This window comes from Maudiozyma barnettii, assembly GCF_903064755.1.
Source record: "Maudiozyma barnettii strain CLIB 1767 genome assembly, contig: KABA2_02, whole genome shotgun sequence".
In the NCBI taxonomy this organism is placed as follows: Eukaryota; Fungi; Ascomycota; class Saccharomycetes; order Saccharomycetales; family Saccharomycetaceae; genus Maudiozyma; species Maudiozyma barnettii.
Genome location: NW_024545239.1, coordinates 169,357 through 185,480, shown reverse-complemented (window position 1 = coordinate 185,480; position 16,124 = coordinate 169,357). Strand labels below are relative to the sequence as shown.

The window sequence follows — 16,124 nt, the reverse complement described above, 5'->3', positions numbered from 1 at the left end:
ATTGATTACAAACTCGTATATATCCAGGTATGATCAGAGTATTTCATCACGAGTTGTCATACTTGTGATTCTGCGTATTGTTTAGCTGAATCTCAGGTGTATTTAAAACGATGAAAGTATTAATATTTGATATTCTACAAAATAGTTAATACTAGCGTACATTATTGAATGATAGAGAATTTTGTCTTGTTCTAAATGATTTTTACTCTCACGAAATGATTTGTAAACCATGTCATAAAATTACTGAAATTTTTCTTGCCTACATGAAAGGTACCTTTATTTTCCTTTGCGACGTCGAACGTTGTGGTTATAAACAAATGACACATCGGATATTAGATAGTATATCTTTTAAAGTGTTTCGGTTGTTTACATAGGATATTGACTAATTGTATTGGTTTGTAATAGAACTTATTAACAATTAAGTGTATTTTAGCCTAGAAATGCTTAGATATACCATCCTTGGGACTAAGGTCATGTTTGCTCCATCGAAGATACTGGTAAGGACTTTATTTGAGTCGCCTATATTAAGAAATAATAGTTGCAAAACATATACATTCAATGACATCAAGCATTTAATAGAAAACCCTTTATCAGATAAGATACTGGTGGATGTTAGAGAACCAGAAGAACATTTAGAATATGCAATCCCAACATCTGTTAACATTCCAGTGAATACAGCACCTGGTGCATTGGGTCTTCTGGCTGAAGAATTCCAAAAGATGTTCAATTTCGGAAAACCTGAGACCTCGAAGGAATTGGTCTTCTATTGCAAGAGCGGAACTAGAGCCAAAGCTGCAGAAGAACTGGCCAGGTCATACGGATATCAAAATACCGGTATATATCAAGGTTCTGTAACAGATTGGTTAAAGAAACAGAGTCACAAACTCAGTTCAAAAAACTAAGTAATGTTAACCTGTTTTATCTTTTAATGATAGAAATAATGTATCGATAGACATCACAGAAGAGAGGGGAAAGAAAGACTAATATATACATGTTGATAAAATAATTTATAGATATAATTTACAATGGAATCATTTTCTTATTTAATGGATGTCCAAAAGGAACAAGGAACAATGTCAATTTCCCTAGTCAGTATGAATATGTATGTTGTTGTTTTAATATTCCATAGGTTTAACCTATAGTTGAATATAAATGGGAATAATCTCAGTGGTTTTCAATTGTTTCCTTCAATCTCAGTTGTCTGGAGTGACCATCTAATTTATTGGCAATTTCCATGAAGGATAACACTCTTGGATCGACACTATCTTCTTTCTTATCCTTGTACACCACCTTAATTATAGGTTCCTTGGTAGATGTACTATTCAGTAATTCATTCTCGATCTTTGTACCCATTATACGTTGTCTTGGAGGTATTGATGCCAGAAATAACCTTGCTGTCTTGGCTATTTAAAAAATTGAAAAGGGGATAATAATAGGGAAATAGATTGTATCGAGTGGAAATACACATCTCAAATATCTATTCATATATCCTCATAAAAATAGTTAGTAAATTTATCAAATAACTGTACCAAAAGGATGGTGAATTGGGGGGGGGGGGACGGATATAGAGTGTATCTTTCCTCTTCCCTCATACGCTTTCGATGAACATACCTTCTTTTCCGAATGGATTAAATCTAACCACCACTTTAGTAAAATATTTTGTAAGCATAACTATTTAGTATATACTTCAACGGGATCCTCTAAGAGTTTGTCTACTTCTTATTTTTGAATCTTTCTGTCTAGTTATAGCAGACCATTTATGATATTCCTGTGTATATAAAGTTTATTATATGTCCTTCCTCATATATATTTCAAATTTGGTGATTCTATGCGCTTTTTGAGTGGTCCTCGGGTTCTTAAGAATTCGCGATCACGTGCAGTATGCCCAATTGGTTTCGAATTCATAGGTACATAATTGAATAATTGCAACATGAAACAAAGAATATATAGGTTTAAATGATCATATGGTTCTAGTGTGAGTCGCATTAGGTCACTTCTTAATATAACTGTCATTATATTATTTTAATTGCAAACAATATATAGATATAGATATAGATATGTATATAAATGAAATGAAAAGGTACTGAAATTTAATTTCCTGTTTCGTATCTTCCACCAGCAGTGACGAAAGTCTTCAAAAATTCATTGATCTTAGTAAACTCGGCATCTGTAATCTTAGTCTTAGATTCATCGAAGTTTTCAGTTACTCTGTTCACTGTAGAACCACTTGGAATTGGAATGAATTTACCTTTTGGATAATCAGCAGAGAAGGACCAACGTTTGATCCAACCTAGAGCTAATTGTGCTAGGGTTAACTTGTTTGAAGCATCTCTCTTATCGACAACTTCATTTTGCAAAAAGTCAATCAATTCAAAGTTTTGTTTTAAGGAATCACCTTGAAATCTTTTCAAAGCCAAACGGAAGTCACCTGCTGGGATATCCTTTAACGATTTGATGTTACCAGTCAATAGACCTCTACCTAATGGAGAATAGCAGATTGTGACTAAGCCAAGATCATTATTGACTTTGGCGACGTTGTTATGAAGAATATCAGTACTAAATAAAGACAATTCAACTTCAACACAGGTCAAATATTTACCCCAATCCTTAGCAATGGCTTGAATTTCTTCAGCAGTGACTTCACTCAATGAAATACCACTAATTATACCTTCTTCGACCAATTCAGAAAGAGCTTTGAAGGATTCGTATGGATAAACTTCACCTTCTTTACAGATTGTTTTATCTAGTCTAGCGACTTCAAAGATATCAATAACACCACCAATTGCATCAACAGAATCTCTTACACTAGAGATAACATCGTCGTATGAACCTTTTGCAACCAAAGAGACCTCGTCGATACCACCTTTGCAAGAGACAATAACTTGAGATCTCAATTCTGGATATTTTTCAAAAAATTCTTTAACGTAAATTAGATTGATCTTATTTGGACCATAGAATTCACCGACATTGAAGAAGGCTTTACAATTTTGTTTTTGGGCAAATTCAATCACTTTATGCATGGATTCAAATGCAACTTCAAGTGGAGTGGGTTCAGCTTTCCAAGTTAAGGACATTAGACCATAACCGGTTTGGATCTTATCTAGATCGGCCTTCAATTGTGGGACTTTGGACATTGTAGAGGTGAACGAAAAGAGGAGAGTTTGGATAGTAGTAGTAGTGTGTATACTTTAATACGTATTGTTTTATTACTTTATAACTATAATGGAAGCGATTGAACGAGATGGAAAAAGGAAAAGCAATATCATCTCATACCTCCCCTTTTATATAATCCAACTTGAAAATATTTCACACTTCTCAAATGAGTCTCTCTCTGTTTCTCTCTTTCCGTCTCCCCTACAAAAGGCAGAAATTTCACGATGGGCAATGTTTCATATCTCCGAAGCCAGAAATCGGTCTTCGCTTTCAAATTTCAATATGTCGGCCGATTCGTAAATTTCAGTATATTTCGGGTGGGACATTGTGGGTCAATTAATATTGGTTGACTGTGAGAGGCTTCTCATTCGGAGATGAAAGTATGGCTTATATTTTTGGTCGAATTTCGTCCGCGTGTGGGACGGAAATTGCTTATATGATTAGTCTCGGCCGACTCTTCAGATTTGGAAAATACATGTTAGTCTTATATCCGTCAAACGCAATATATAAGTTGAGATGGCATTTTCGGCCGAATATAGAACGAATAAGAATATAAAAGATCTTATTTAACCATTGTTTTGTTCATTTTGTAGTTACTATCAAATTGGTAAGACTGGTGTCTTATCTATCGGTTTCCATTCTGAAGTTACGTGTGATACATAGACTATTTACTATTGTTAAGTATCACGGTGGACGTGATAAGGAGAACCTTGAGTAGTTGGGAAAATCAAGACATCTGCAATAACAGTGTTCGCCTTTCTGGATGTAGTATATACAATTAAATCAGCAACATCATCGGCATATAATGGGTGTGCACCGGTGTAAACTCCAGAAGCACGCTCACTGTCACCTTTGTATCTTACCAAGGAAAATTCGGTCTCGACGATACCAGGTGCAATTAGAATAACTCTAATGTTTGTATCGATTAATTCCTTTCTTAAACTTTCGGTGAATGCACGAACTGCAAATTTAGTAGCACAATAAATAGATCCAGTTGGGTATGCCTCTCTACCTGCAACAGAACCTAAATTGACAATATCCCCAGAATTCTTCTTTTTGAAAATTGGAAGAATGGCTTGTGTAATGTTGATTAGACCAATGACATTGGTATCCATCATACCTTTAATATCATCAATATCAATATCACCGACTTTGTCAGAACCTAATGCCTTACCTGCATTGTTAACTAAGATATCAATGTCCTTGAATTCCTGAGGTAAATTGTCTAAGAATGGTTTGATAGCTTCGGTGTCAGTAACATCCAATTTATTGATGTATATCTTGGCATTTGGATATTCCTTCTCGGCTTTGGTTTTCAATTCTTGCAATTTTTCTAATCTTCTAGCACATAAGATCAGTTTAAGATCACCATTCGAAGCGTCTAAATATTCTAGTGCTGTGGCTTGACCAATACCAGCAGATGCACCAGTGATGAATACAGTTTTTCCAGCTAATCTTTCAGCAGCCCTTCTACCTTGAGACATATCGTTCGGGTTTTTTTTAGATTATTATTCTTCTTTGACAGACTTAATTACGTTGTTGTATTGATTCAATTGCAGAAGTTAGTCTTCCTCACCCCCTCTTTTTATATATATGTTTCACCACCAATTGTTAATTTTTTTCCTTTTTTTTAATTTTTCAGGAAATTTAGATTGTGTAAAATCGTTATCACAACAAATATAGAAAATGATAAGATAGCATAACAAAATACCAATGGTAAGATATGTAGAGCATATATTTGGTGAGACGACTCTACAATAATAACCACATTACAGATTATACCAAAAAATGATTTAAAAGAATAGTAGTAACTATATATGTTTATGTAAATGTTATATTATTGTTTATTTATCTAATATGTGTGCTTCTGCCCAGTGGGTTAAGTTATTCCTCGCTTGGCTTTATGGATGTGGGTTGCTGTGGTTCTTCAGATACGTCAGGAACAACAGTTGGAGCTACTGGTTGGATAATTAATGGATTAGAAGAGTATTTTTCATTGAATTCAGTGAGATCGAGTGGCTCAGAATCATCTGTTAATTCCTGATATTTCTTAATCAAATGCTCCTCCAATTCAAGTGCGTCCTTGTAAATTATTGAATCTTCAGTATTGTAGATCCTTGCATTGGCAAAAATTAAATGGAAATCTTCAACAACTTCCTTTATGGAATTGTATGCAAAGGTTTCGATAAAGTTGTTGACATCCTCATATCCTAGTGGATATTTAATTAAAAGATAATAATCGGGATATAATAGTCTTGACGGCTTAACCAAAAATATGTCAGACAACCGTCTATCATTTTCGTCAGTATAGTCTAATATAAATTTGTACAACTCTCTAGCTTGTTCGCTTATCTTTTCTCTTTCTTCCAAAGTTGTCTTTTCGTTGTCGGCAACTCTAACGTATTCCAAACCATTACGAATCTTAGGTGGGCGTCCACGTCCACGTCCACGTCCTCTGCCTCTTCCACGTCCACGTCCACGTCCACGTCCTCTACTTGAGGTTCTTGCAGATTTAATAGATGTCTTACCTGCAGTGTGAGGTTGAATGGTACCAGAAGTATCTGTGATGGTTTCACCGGTTACGTTATCACCAGTAGTAGTGGTATCTGCAGCAGGTTCTTCGACCCTAATTTTTTTAGGTCTACCACGAGGTCTAGGTGCTTTACGTTTCAATGACTCGGGTATTTCTTCTGGTTCGTTTTTGTGAATATCATTATGAGTTTCATTCAGAATATCATTATGTGAATCATTATCTTCTAATTTAAATTCGTCATTAGTCTTTACATTATTATCTTCATCTTCATCATTATCATTATCATCGAAAGATGGTTGGGGTTGTCTTCTTCTTCTTGGACGTTGACCGTCGTCGTCACCTTCGTTATCACTGACTTCGAATTGTCTTAACCATTGTTCTTCCGAAACGTTATCTGAATATGTCATTTGTTTATGTTCTCTTGCACCCCTGCCTGCATTATCAACTTCTTTTTGACGCTCATCCTCTACACGTTTTAATTCAGCACCGATATCATGACTATAGATTTCAGGTAATTCTGACTTTTCCAACAATCTAGATGTAATACCATTTTTTTTGTCCTTTTCGCCTCTTTCTTCATCAAGTTTAGAGAAGATACCAATTTCATTTGGACTTCTTGACAATAAAGCATTTAATTCTTTATCTCCAATGGCTTCATCTACGACGGTACCTTCTTGTATCTTCTTTCGACGTTCTTCTTCGGCATCTAACAATGATCTCAACAACGCTTCTTGTTCTTCAGATGTAGATTTGTTATCAAACTTACCAGCTTGGATAACTTTACCATCGATATCCAATTTTTTATGAGCTCTCTCCAGAATAGCCTCTTCAACTGAGTGTTCTGTAATTAATCTCAAAATACGCACTTCATGTTTTTGACCAATTCTGTGAGCTCTATCCTGAGCCTGTAAATCTTGATGGGGATTCCAATCTGTATCGAAAATAATAACTGTATCGGCAGTTTGCAAGTTTAAACCTAGACCCCCTGCTCTCGTTGATAAGATAAAACAGAAATATTCAGAAGATGGAGCGTTAAATAATTTCAAAAGCATACTACGCTCATCTGACTTGGTATGACCGTCCAATCTTAAGTACTTAATGTCGATAAGACGAAGAAAATCTTCCATAATATCCATAATCTGCGTCATTTGGAAGAAAATCAATACTCTGTGCCCTGTTGCCTTTAATTTTGGTAAAACACGTTCTAATAGTTCAAACTTACCAGCTGCACGCCAAATATTTGGGTTTGTCTCTCTAGTTGGGTTAACTTGATCTTCCACTTCTTCAAAAACAAAAGGATGGTTACATATCTTTTTCAATTGCATGATTTGGTTATTAAACCCACGAAGGCCTACCATTTTCTTGTTTACTGTATCACCAATAAATAGACGACGATGGGTTAACATTTGTTGGTACAGAATCTCTTGCAATGCGCTCATCTTACATTTAATAACTCTTTCAACTTTATCAGGAAGATCCTTTTCGACATCCTTCTTTAATCTACGTAATAAGAAAGGACGTAAGACTTTGTGTAATCTTCTAATAACCAATAATGTTTCTTCTTCACTCAGTTCAATCTTGTCTTGGCCACCAGTATTTTCGAAGGGAGTATTGAACCATTCGTCAAAAGACTTAACGGAGTTGAAAATTTTTGGTAGAACGAAATTTAATAACGCCCAAAGTTCAGGTAAATTATTTTGCAAAGGAGTACCTGTTAAAATCAATCTATAATCGGAATGGTAATATGTATTCAGTGTAAGTGATAATTTAGATTGGGCATTCTTCATTCTGTGACCTTCATCGATGATCATATGCACCCATTTAATCTTGGATAATAAAGCTCTTTCTTTAATAATATACTCGAATGTGGTTAAAACAACATCAAATTGGCCAAGTTTTATGGCAGCTTGCATGGTTTTTCTTTCGTTTGGTGGACCCTTAAAGGAAATAGTAGTTAATACTGGTGCCCACTTAGCAAATTCCCCACTCCAGTTAGATAACGTTGATAATGGAACAATGACTAAAAATGGACCCCTCACATTCTTAATTTCATACAAGTAAGTCAGTAATGAGATTGTTTGGATGGTTTTCCCAAGACCCATTTCATCAGCTAGAATACCATTCAAATGATTATTGAATAATGAGATCATCCATTGTAAACCTTTCACTTGATATTCTTTCAGTGTACCTCCTACAAGAATAGATGGTTGTTTGGTAACAACCTCTTTCACCCTATGGGCTACATTATAATAATCGATATTTAGTTGTTCCTCTTTATCAATAGGTTCGTCATCAGAATTGAAATCCGGTTTCAACTCATCAGAGTTTTCAGAATCCTCTTTTACGTGAGATTCAATCATTTCTTTAGTATATTTTTGTTGATCTTTAACAGCTTTCGTCAAAGAGTCCAAAAATGCATTAGTTTGTTTCAAAAGATGTGTAATTCTGGTATCCTTAGTTTGATCCAATAATTTGATATATGCTTCCTCATCATTTGCCTTAAGAGCCTGTAGACGTTCTTTTGCCTTCCGTTCTTGTCTTTTTTGTTCATCTTTCTCCAAGTTCCCATGTAGATTAAATACTCTATGACCAAATTTTAATCTTTTATGTCTCTTTTCATTACGTTCATTATACGACGTAACCGAATGATCCGTTATCATTTTTTGTCCCATTACTTCTTTGTTTTTCTTGATTTTGTATTGTTGCAATTCGTGTTTCTTGTATAATTCGTTGGTTAACATACTATCTTGGGTATTAATGTTTCTAATCTTTGATAAAAAGTTTGGGTGTGTATTATTTAGGAGTGAGTTTTGATACCATTCATATTGTAATACATGACCTCTAACAGCCTTTTGGAAAGGTAGTAATTGCAGGGCATAATAATCGTACAATGAGTTCTCTTTCTTTTGTGGGTCTTCGATCTTCTCATCCAGCATATCCGACAATAAGGTATCTACAGCAGTATCGAGATTTAATGCAATAAGAGTTTGATAAATTTCCATTGTATTGTGAATATCGATACCCTCTGGTAAAAGACCTGGCTGAATACTTAGCTTGGGTTCTTGTAGACTTGGGAATAAGGAATTGTAGTTTATATCTTTGTCAATTAATTGGGGTAAATAATATGAATCCACCATTATGGCAGGATTGGAGTAATCTTTGACTTTTAGAGCTGTTGGGTTCTCTTTTTGGAAAACTTCCAATAGGACTGGAGCAGCATATTTAGGTGGTTCCTTGTCTCCGATAAATACGGGACTTTTGGGCTTAGGGATTTCGATTGGCGCCTGATTCAACTGTGTTGATGTAGTTAGCGAAGCTGTGTTAACCTTTAATTTTTGAGTAGGTTGTTTTCCCAAAGTTGAATTATTGATTGCTTTGTTCTCTTCGATATCTGCAGGAGTTTTTACAGAACTGATCTGTTGGACATTCGTATTGTCTGTTACAACAGTCTCTGATTTATTAACACTTTTTCCAATTGCAGATTTCATTCCGATTTCATTTACTTTGGGTGTAGGTTGCACCTGTTGTCGATGATTTTGTTGATTGATCAACGGTTGTGATGATGATGTAGGCGATTGACTACTGCCAGTTACTTGATTGTTATTATCTGGACTACCACTCGATGTAATTCTATTCTTAGCTTTAACAAAATCACCCAAGCTGGTCAACATTTTCCTGAAGTCAGGAGGGTTATTCATTGATTGTTGAATGATTGATTGAAAATCAAAAGGAACATTTTGTTGGTTAACCAAACACTTCAATGCACTTATCTGTGCTTTTAATAAATTCGATTGTTGGGGGGTAAATATGTTCTTCATATGTTCTGAACTTCTACGATATTCTGATCTACGGTCAGAGTTTGGCATGTTACGCATACCTTGAGGTGTTTGACCGGCGTGATTTGACCAATTTCCTGGTGTTTGATTGCTTGGTATATTTTTCTCTTTTGCATCATTCTTCTGGAAATTGTTGTTACCATTAGGAAGTTCAGATTGCCCTTGCAACGTCGATTTATTATTATTATTTGTCATGTTTTCAGTATTTCCTTGTGGTGTGAATGATGCATTTGGTGTGCTATCGAAATTCGCATAATTATTGGTATTATTACTATTACTACTTCCAGGGATGTTTCCTGATATTTGGTTTTGTATAGGGTTTGGGACATTTGTAGTATTATTCTCGTTGTTATTTGGCATTTGCTGACTATTAATAGTTCCATTCATAGGGCTTCCATTATTCGATGTTCCAAAGTTTCCATTCAATTGTTGAGAATCTGTAGTAGCTTTCGAATCAAATTGGTTGTTACTTGGAGATGTATGTTCTTGTGGGTTTCCACTTCGCGTAGGAGCCTTATTATCAGTTGTATTCGAATTGGGCAATTGTTGTTGTTGTTGTTGTTGCTGTTTCTGTTGAAGATCTTGTTGTTGTTTCGCAGCAAGACGTAATACTCTTGTAAAGTATACAAATTCCGGAATATTTGGAGCGTTCTCCCCATGCTCGTTCCTCAATTGTTGCCATCTAAGATAGCAACGATTGATTTCTTCCTTTGTAAATTGTCTCTGTGGGACTTCCATGTTTGCTGTAGAATCCATGATGTTGTATGATTAATTAGACGTAAAATCAAAGGAATCAATTTGTAATAATATGATAAGTATTTTGCTTACAAAATGTTTCAGTTTTTCCTTCCTCTTTGGTACTTTAAAGAGTTGAATTATGGTAGGAGTATTGTAAAACTGCTATCTATTCAAACTTTCTTCCAGTTTCCTCAACTACTATATTATACGGTAATGCACGTAATATTAGTTGTTTCTTAATAGCAATATCTTGGAGGTAGTATCCAAGAACGCCAAACTCTTAAAAAATAAAATATATTAAAATGTTTAGTACTTCTCCCTTCCGGTAAGTGAGAAAGTCAACAGTAAATGAATATCTAAAAGAGATAAAAAAGATTAAATAAGTCTTCGACGTTCTTCTTTCCACTTTTATTTGGTAAAAATAATGTGTCAACAGAGCCTTTTTTTCTTTAATACCTTTATGTAGGGCTCTCATGTAATGGCAAATTGTTTATTCTTTTTAGTTTTCCAATGCAGTTAACTGATGATTGACAAATCCATTTTTCCGGCGCTGTTTATTCTATTTCTTTCCATTTCGCTCTTTTTTGTTGTTTTTTCGTTCCGTCACCGCGAATTGCTAAGATATTTAATGGAAAATCACGTGCCTGTCATTCTAAACGAGGTGTGAAATGGTAATGAATAGATACCTAAAGTTAATACATAAGTGAATGCACAATAGCAACACACTGTTTTTTGCTAATGGTTATTATCATATTGCGATGGCAATTGAAGTTGGTGTATATATCTGTTCTTTTCCTTAGTTTGGGGTACGAATTTAAACATAAATAATTTAAAAAAAAATAATTCACTTTTCAAGTTTATTGTTTAAAGCTAAATATTAAAAATTATTAAAGGTAAGATTTAATTTAGTCAACACTAATCGACTACTAGACGTAAACAAATTTAAATACGACTCAGTACCCAAGCAATACTCCTTGTATAATATTTATATTGAGTAAAGATCCATCTATCTATAGTGTACGAATATGCATATATGACATTTTTATATAAAATATGGATGTCCGGTGTGTTAATCATCATCAGCATCATCGCCTTCGGCACCAAATAACATCATCATGTCCAAATCATTTTGATCTAGTTCTTCTTGATTATCAACTGTTTCTTCTTGATTATCCTGTTTCTCATCATCGATTTGTTCCCCTGCATCTTCCAGGACATCTTCATCACCGTCGTCATCATCTTGATCATCATCTTGATCATCATCGTCCTGATCATCATCGTCGGCGTCATCATCCAAATCTTCCTCGTTGTTTTCATTTGTTTCTTCGTTATCGTTTTCTTCACGAGTTTCAGATCCCTTAACTGGTTCCTCATTGACTTTTAATTGTTTTTTCTTTAATTCAACTTCTTTTTCAAGTTTTTTAATACTATCAAGAAATCTTGATTTTAGTAGAGGGTTCGTAACCTTTTGGGATTTCTTCTTAGTGTGTGATAATGTCGATTCTAACTCACGAAGTTCATCTTCCAATAACTTAGTATGCTGCCTACTTTCATCCTTTTCACCTGTTTCGTCTTCGTCATCGTCTTCATCATCGTCTTCGTCTTCATCATCGTCTTCGTCTTCAACATCGTTATCTATTTCTGCGTCAGAATATTGTTGTGCATCTCCTTCCAAAACATCATCAAGTTTGTTAATTTGTCCCGAAGTTTCATCCTCATCACTTTGGAATGCAGCATCTAAGTCTAATTCGTCTTCTTCATCACCACCCAAACCATTAGGAGAATGTACAGCTGGTCCGGTAGTTTCCATATCAGCTACTAGAGTCATCGAACTTGTAGTCTTAGGTAATACTTGGCTTGGATCGATCAATTCATAATTTACTTCTTCTGAGCCTTCATCCTGTTTGAGTAACATTTCTACAGTTCTATCCACATAATCTAACTCGGCGGGTGCCATTTTCCTTCTAAATCTCCTATTTCTTACGTTGTATAATGGGGGTGTTAACCCACTTGTGTAGTCGTAGTTCTTCTGGGTGATCTGTTGAATAAATTTTTGTTCTACTTCACTTAATTGATTACCATGCTGACTCTTGAAAAATGTTTTTTTGTTTTCATTTATTTCATCCTGTATGCCTTCATAATGCTTCGATACTATATCTTCTGTATTGTGAGGTTCTAAAAGAAATACGTCTTCCTCCTTTTCTATTACTTGAACACAGAGTAACATCTGGTCAACATCGAATGTCTTTAATAAATTCTTTCTATCAACACTCTTGTTTACTTCTACTATTGTTGGTAAATCCACCAAAATTGCACCATACATTACATCATTTATCGATACAATTGCATGTCTATCTCCTTTCCATTTTATACTAATACCAGAATAATCTCCTGATTCGATAGAGTTCCTTATAAATTCTATTTGTATATCTGGTTGAACCCTTAGAATTATACCTGATTCAATCAAAGGGTCATCTTCAATATCTGATGCCTCTGAGTCATATCCATCTCCAGGCACTCTAATAGGTTTTAATCTTAACCGTGGTGCTTTCAGTTTCGGGGTTTCTGTACCGTTCTCATTATTTCCTTTCTTAAGATTTAGTTTTACTTTAATTCCTGCCGAAGGCTTTTCGTTTGACTTTAGATTAATCTTTATTTTGGGCGTTCCAACTGCAGGGGATCCAGCCTTCCTGTCACTAGACTTTGTCTTAATACGAATCTTTTTCAGTTTAGGCTCAACAACGTCAACTTGGTTAGGATCCCTCGGTTTCTTTATCTTAATAATGGCCATTTTTGTTTTTGAATTGTTACAGTAAACACCACTGATTGTATTATTAATGACACTAGAAGAATAATTTCAGTAAAACTTGTTATGACCAGTGTTTACTCGCTGAGTTTGTTGAGTATCTAGTTACTTTTGTCCCTCATTATGATATTTAGGTTTACATCTATATAGTTATTATATTTGTTCCATGTCCTCTGTATTGTAAAATATTTCAAACTTCAAAACATTGAAAATAGTTGTACCGACAGCGAACTTAAAAATGAAAAATGATTCCAAAGAATTCTTCGTAGAGCCAAAATATCTTTAAGCTGAGCATTTATAAGTAATTATAAATAATATTTTGAAAGGATGTCACAGACATATATATATGTCTGATATTTTGTAACGAATGAGTTCTCATTGATTTTAAGTAAGCCATTTTGAATAAATATTTAAATCAAATAAGAGGCATCCGATTTCGCAGGGGTTGATTAAGGATTAAAAACAATCGACATTATAACTAGAACGATGTTTAAACCTTTGACAAGTGCGCAACTTTCTGAAATTAAAGTATTTTACAAATTTAGATATGTTATATCACCAGCAGTGTTAAAGACTATCTTTGATAAACTTCGATTGGAAGACACATACGGCGATTGTAAGGACCTGAAAGTGTTAGATCTAAATGCAGGCCCGGCTCAGCAGTCTATCGTGTTCAACAACAGGTTTCATTGTAAACAACATCTTCTTATGGACAATAGACCTCAATTTACTAATTTTTGGGAGAGAAATCTGAAGAAATCACATTTCCAAATGAGCTCACAAAATCCTTATGATTGGGAGTCTTATTTGATGTTAATAGATCATCAAAAATTATTTGTCCCAGAAAAACAATCTAGGGATCATATACATAATAAATTTCTGATAATGGGGAATCTGACTGATAAAAAGGAAGAAGGATTACTGATGCAATGGTTCAATTGTGTTGGTCAAAAAAACTGGTTGCAAAGATTTGGTAGAGTGAAAATGTTGCTGTGGGTACCTACCAGTAGTGCTAGAAAACTGCTTGCACCAGCTGGAACAACTCAAAGGGCAAAGTGTTCACTTGTATGTGAAACATTTACAGATTCAAAGATAATAGCCTTAACACAGGATGAGGAGTCTGATTTGTTTGATCAAAAACTTTTAGATAAATTCGATCCGATATGGGTTAATTATGCTTCTACACTACCACAGAAATTTTCAAAAACACAAAAGAGTCCAATGTGTTTACTGGAGATCAATCCACTGGACTTCGAACTAAATAAAGGTAACTGGGACTATGTAACTCAACATTTAATGATTCAAAAGAACACACCCTTCTTGGATGGAGTAGAAGCATTAGGGCCTGGTGCAAGAGATTTTTTCACAAAAGAAATCAATGACTCCAATTTCATGAAGAGATCCCCATCATCATTTTCCACTGAAGAGTTCATTTACTTATCAGATATATATAACAGATGGCCATTCAAACCAGATATGTTTATGAATTTATTCAATGCAAAACAAGAGGAATAGGATCATTCTTAAATAGTGGTTAACTAGTTATTTCATATGTTTCTTTTATACAGTAATGCATTATCGTGTATATATAACTACCATGCCATATTTGTTTACTAGTTTCATTGATTAAAGTTGACCTCTATATATTTCTATATCTTTACCATTCTAAAGGTTATCATTAGTGAAAGGAAATAAAAATAAATATTTGTGACTTTCAGAAAACACCCATACATTGTGTGGAAGTGTGGGTTTTAACAAAATTTAGAAATTTTAATTTTTTTAAAAAGATTGAAATTTCTAAATGATTTATTTCAGTTAGCTTTTTCACGTCGTTGAAATTTTCATTTTGCCCCGCGAAATTAATTCTCGTTGCGAAGTCTTTGAATTTTTTCAAACTGGAAATAGAGTGAGTCCCCTTCACTAGCAAAGGTGATACGCATAGCACCAAAACCGTGTAACATTGGTCCATACTGAGTATACTGCAAGGTCTTAGGTTGTCTCACGTTACATTGCAGGTATCAAAGGGTTAAAAGAATTATTATCTTGGGTACTATTTAAAGGTTAGTGTTCTTTTGAAATAAAACGAACAGAAACAAGTTTTGCAAGTACACCATACTAAATTAGCCAAAATGTTGATGCCAAAGGAAGAAAGAAACAAGATCTTCAGATACTTATTCCAAGGTATGTTTAACGAATTTGATATTGAAAGAATTTTCTGTTGTTACACCGAAAGACCAATGTGGAAGTAGTAATATACAACGAGTTATGAAATAAAGGGTTATATGTTTGATTTTTTGAATGATATGAAAAAGGAATATTTTATAGGAGAGATTGAATAATAGGTGTTGAAGAAGACACATGATGAAACTGTAAGAGACTTTATGAAAATTCATAAATTGAAAGTATTAGTTCATGTTGAATGAATGATTTAAGCTAAGTATTTAAATTTCAACCTTTTTGAAAGAAGTGTGGAACTAATGTCAGGACCTCCTTAAACAGATCAATCTGACGATTTCCAAATGGTAAAATATAGTCACAAGAACAATGTTCATATACCCTTTTTATCCTCTCTTCGGTAACAGTCAGAAAATGAAATGCCATCTTTACTTTTGTCCCAGTTTTACTAACAATTTTTATATGCTGATCCATTGATTATTACTGCTACGTAATTTATTATCTTCAATGTTAACAAATGCATAGATATTTTTTAATACAGAAGGTGTTTGTGTCGCCAAGAAGGACTTCAACCAACCAAAGCACGAAGAAATTGACACCAGAAACCTATACGTCATCAAGGCTCTACAATCCTTGACCTCCAAGGGTTACGTCAAGACTCAATTCTCATGGCAATACTACTACTACACCTTAACTGAAGAAGGTGTAGAATACTTGAGAGACTACTTGCATTTACCAGAACATATTGTTCCAGGTACTTACATCCAAGACAGATCTCAAAACACTAGACAAAATGCTAGACCAAACAGAAGATACTAAGAAGTTAATCATGAATGATATCTTGATTTGATAAACCTCATGTATTACCTTTTTTATTCTCCAT

General features: G+C 34.4%; 8 protein-coding genes across 8 annotated transcripts; 3 read left to right on the top strand and 5 right to left on the bottom strand.

Annotated features, from left to right (window-relative positions):
• Positions 1-440: 440 nt before the first annotated feature.
• KABA2_02S01892 (rhodanese-like domain-containing protein) lies at positions 441-902 on the top strand (the record flags this gene model as incomplete). The annotated part of the gene is made up of 1 exon (XM_041548783.1): positions 441-902. The coding sequence occupies one exon, from the start codon at positions 441-443 to the stop codon at positions 900-902; it is 462 nt and encodes a 153-aa protein (XP_041404717.1).
• A 262-nt stretch (positions 903-1,164) lies between these two features.
• MRPL44 (mitochondrial 54S ribosomal protein mL53) lies at positions 1,165-1,669 on the bottom strand (the record flags this gene model as incomplete). The annotated part of the gene is made up of 2 exons (XM_041548782.1): positions 1,165-1,403; positions 1,612-1,669. The coding sequence occupies 2 exons, from the start codon at positions 1,667-1,669 to the stop codon at positions 1,165-1,167; spliced, it is 297 nt and encodes a 98-aa protein (XP_041404716.1).
• A 421-nt stretch (positions 1,670-2,090) lies between these two features.
• KABA2_02S01848 (pyridoxine 4-dehydrogenase) lies at positions 2,091-3,134 on the bottom strand (the record flags this gene model as incomplete). The annotated part of the gene is made up of 1 exon (XM_041548781.1): positions 2,091-3,134. One exon carries the CDS (start codon positions 3,132-3,134, stop codon positions 2,091-2,093), a length of 1,044 nt encoding a protein of 347 aa, XP_041404715.1.
• Positions 3,135-3,830: 696 nt separating this feature from the next.
• On the bottom strand, positions 3,831-4,637 carry ORA1 (oxidoreductase; the record flags this gene model as incomplete). Its single annotated transcript, XM_041548780.1, has 1 exon — positions 3,831-4,637. One exon carries the CDS (start codon positions 4,635-4,637, stop codon positions 3,831-3,833), a length of 807 nt encoding a protein of 268 aa, XP_041404714.1.
• A 400-nt stretch (positions 4,638-5,037) lies between these two features.
• Positions 5,038-10,260, bottom strand: SNF2 (SWI/SNF catalytic subunit SNF2; the record flags this gene model as incomplete). Its single annotated transcript, XM_041548779.1, has 1 exon — positions 5,038-10,260. One exon carries the CDS (start codon positions 10,258-10,260, stop codon positions 5,038-5,040), a length of 5,223 nt encoding a protein of 1,740 aa, XP_041404713.1.
• Positions 10,261-11,329: 1,069 nt separating this feature from the next.
• Positions 11,330-13,051, bottom strand: TAF7 (TATA-binding protein-associated factor TAF7; the record flags this gene model as incomplete). Its single annotated transcript, XM_041548778.1, has 1 exon — positions 11,330-13,051. The coding sequence occupies one exon, from the start codon at positions 13,049-13,051 to the stop codon at positions 11,330-11,332; it is 1,722 nt and encodes a 573-aa protein (XP_041404712.1).
• A 501-nt stretch (positions 13,052-13,552) lies between these two features.
• MTF1 (RNA polymerase specificity factor) lies at positions 13,553-14,581 on the top strand (the record flags this gene model as incomplete). The annotated part of the gene is made up of 1 exon (XM_041548777.1): positions 13,553-14,581. One exon carries the CDS (start codon positions 13,553-13,555, stop codon positions 14,579-14,581), a length of 1,029 nt encoding a protein of 342 aa, XP_041404711.1.
• A 614-nt stretch (positions 14,582-15,195) lies between these two features.
• Positions 15,196-16,060, top strand: RPS10B (40S ribosomal protein eS10; the record flags this gene model as incomplete). Its single annotated transcript, XM_041548776.1, has 2 exons — positions 15,196-15,247; positions 15,783-16,060. 2 exons carry the CDS (start codon positions 15,196-15,198, stop codon positions 16,058-16,060), a joined length of 330 nt encoding a protein of 109 aa, XP_041404710.1.
• Positions 16,061-16,124: the final 64 nt, after the last annotated feature.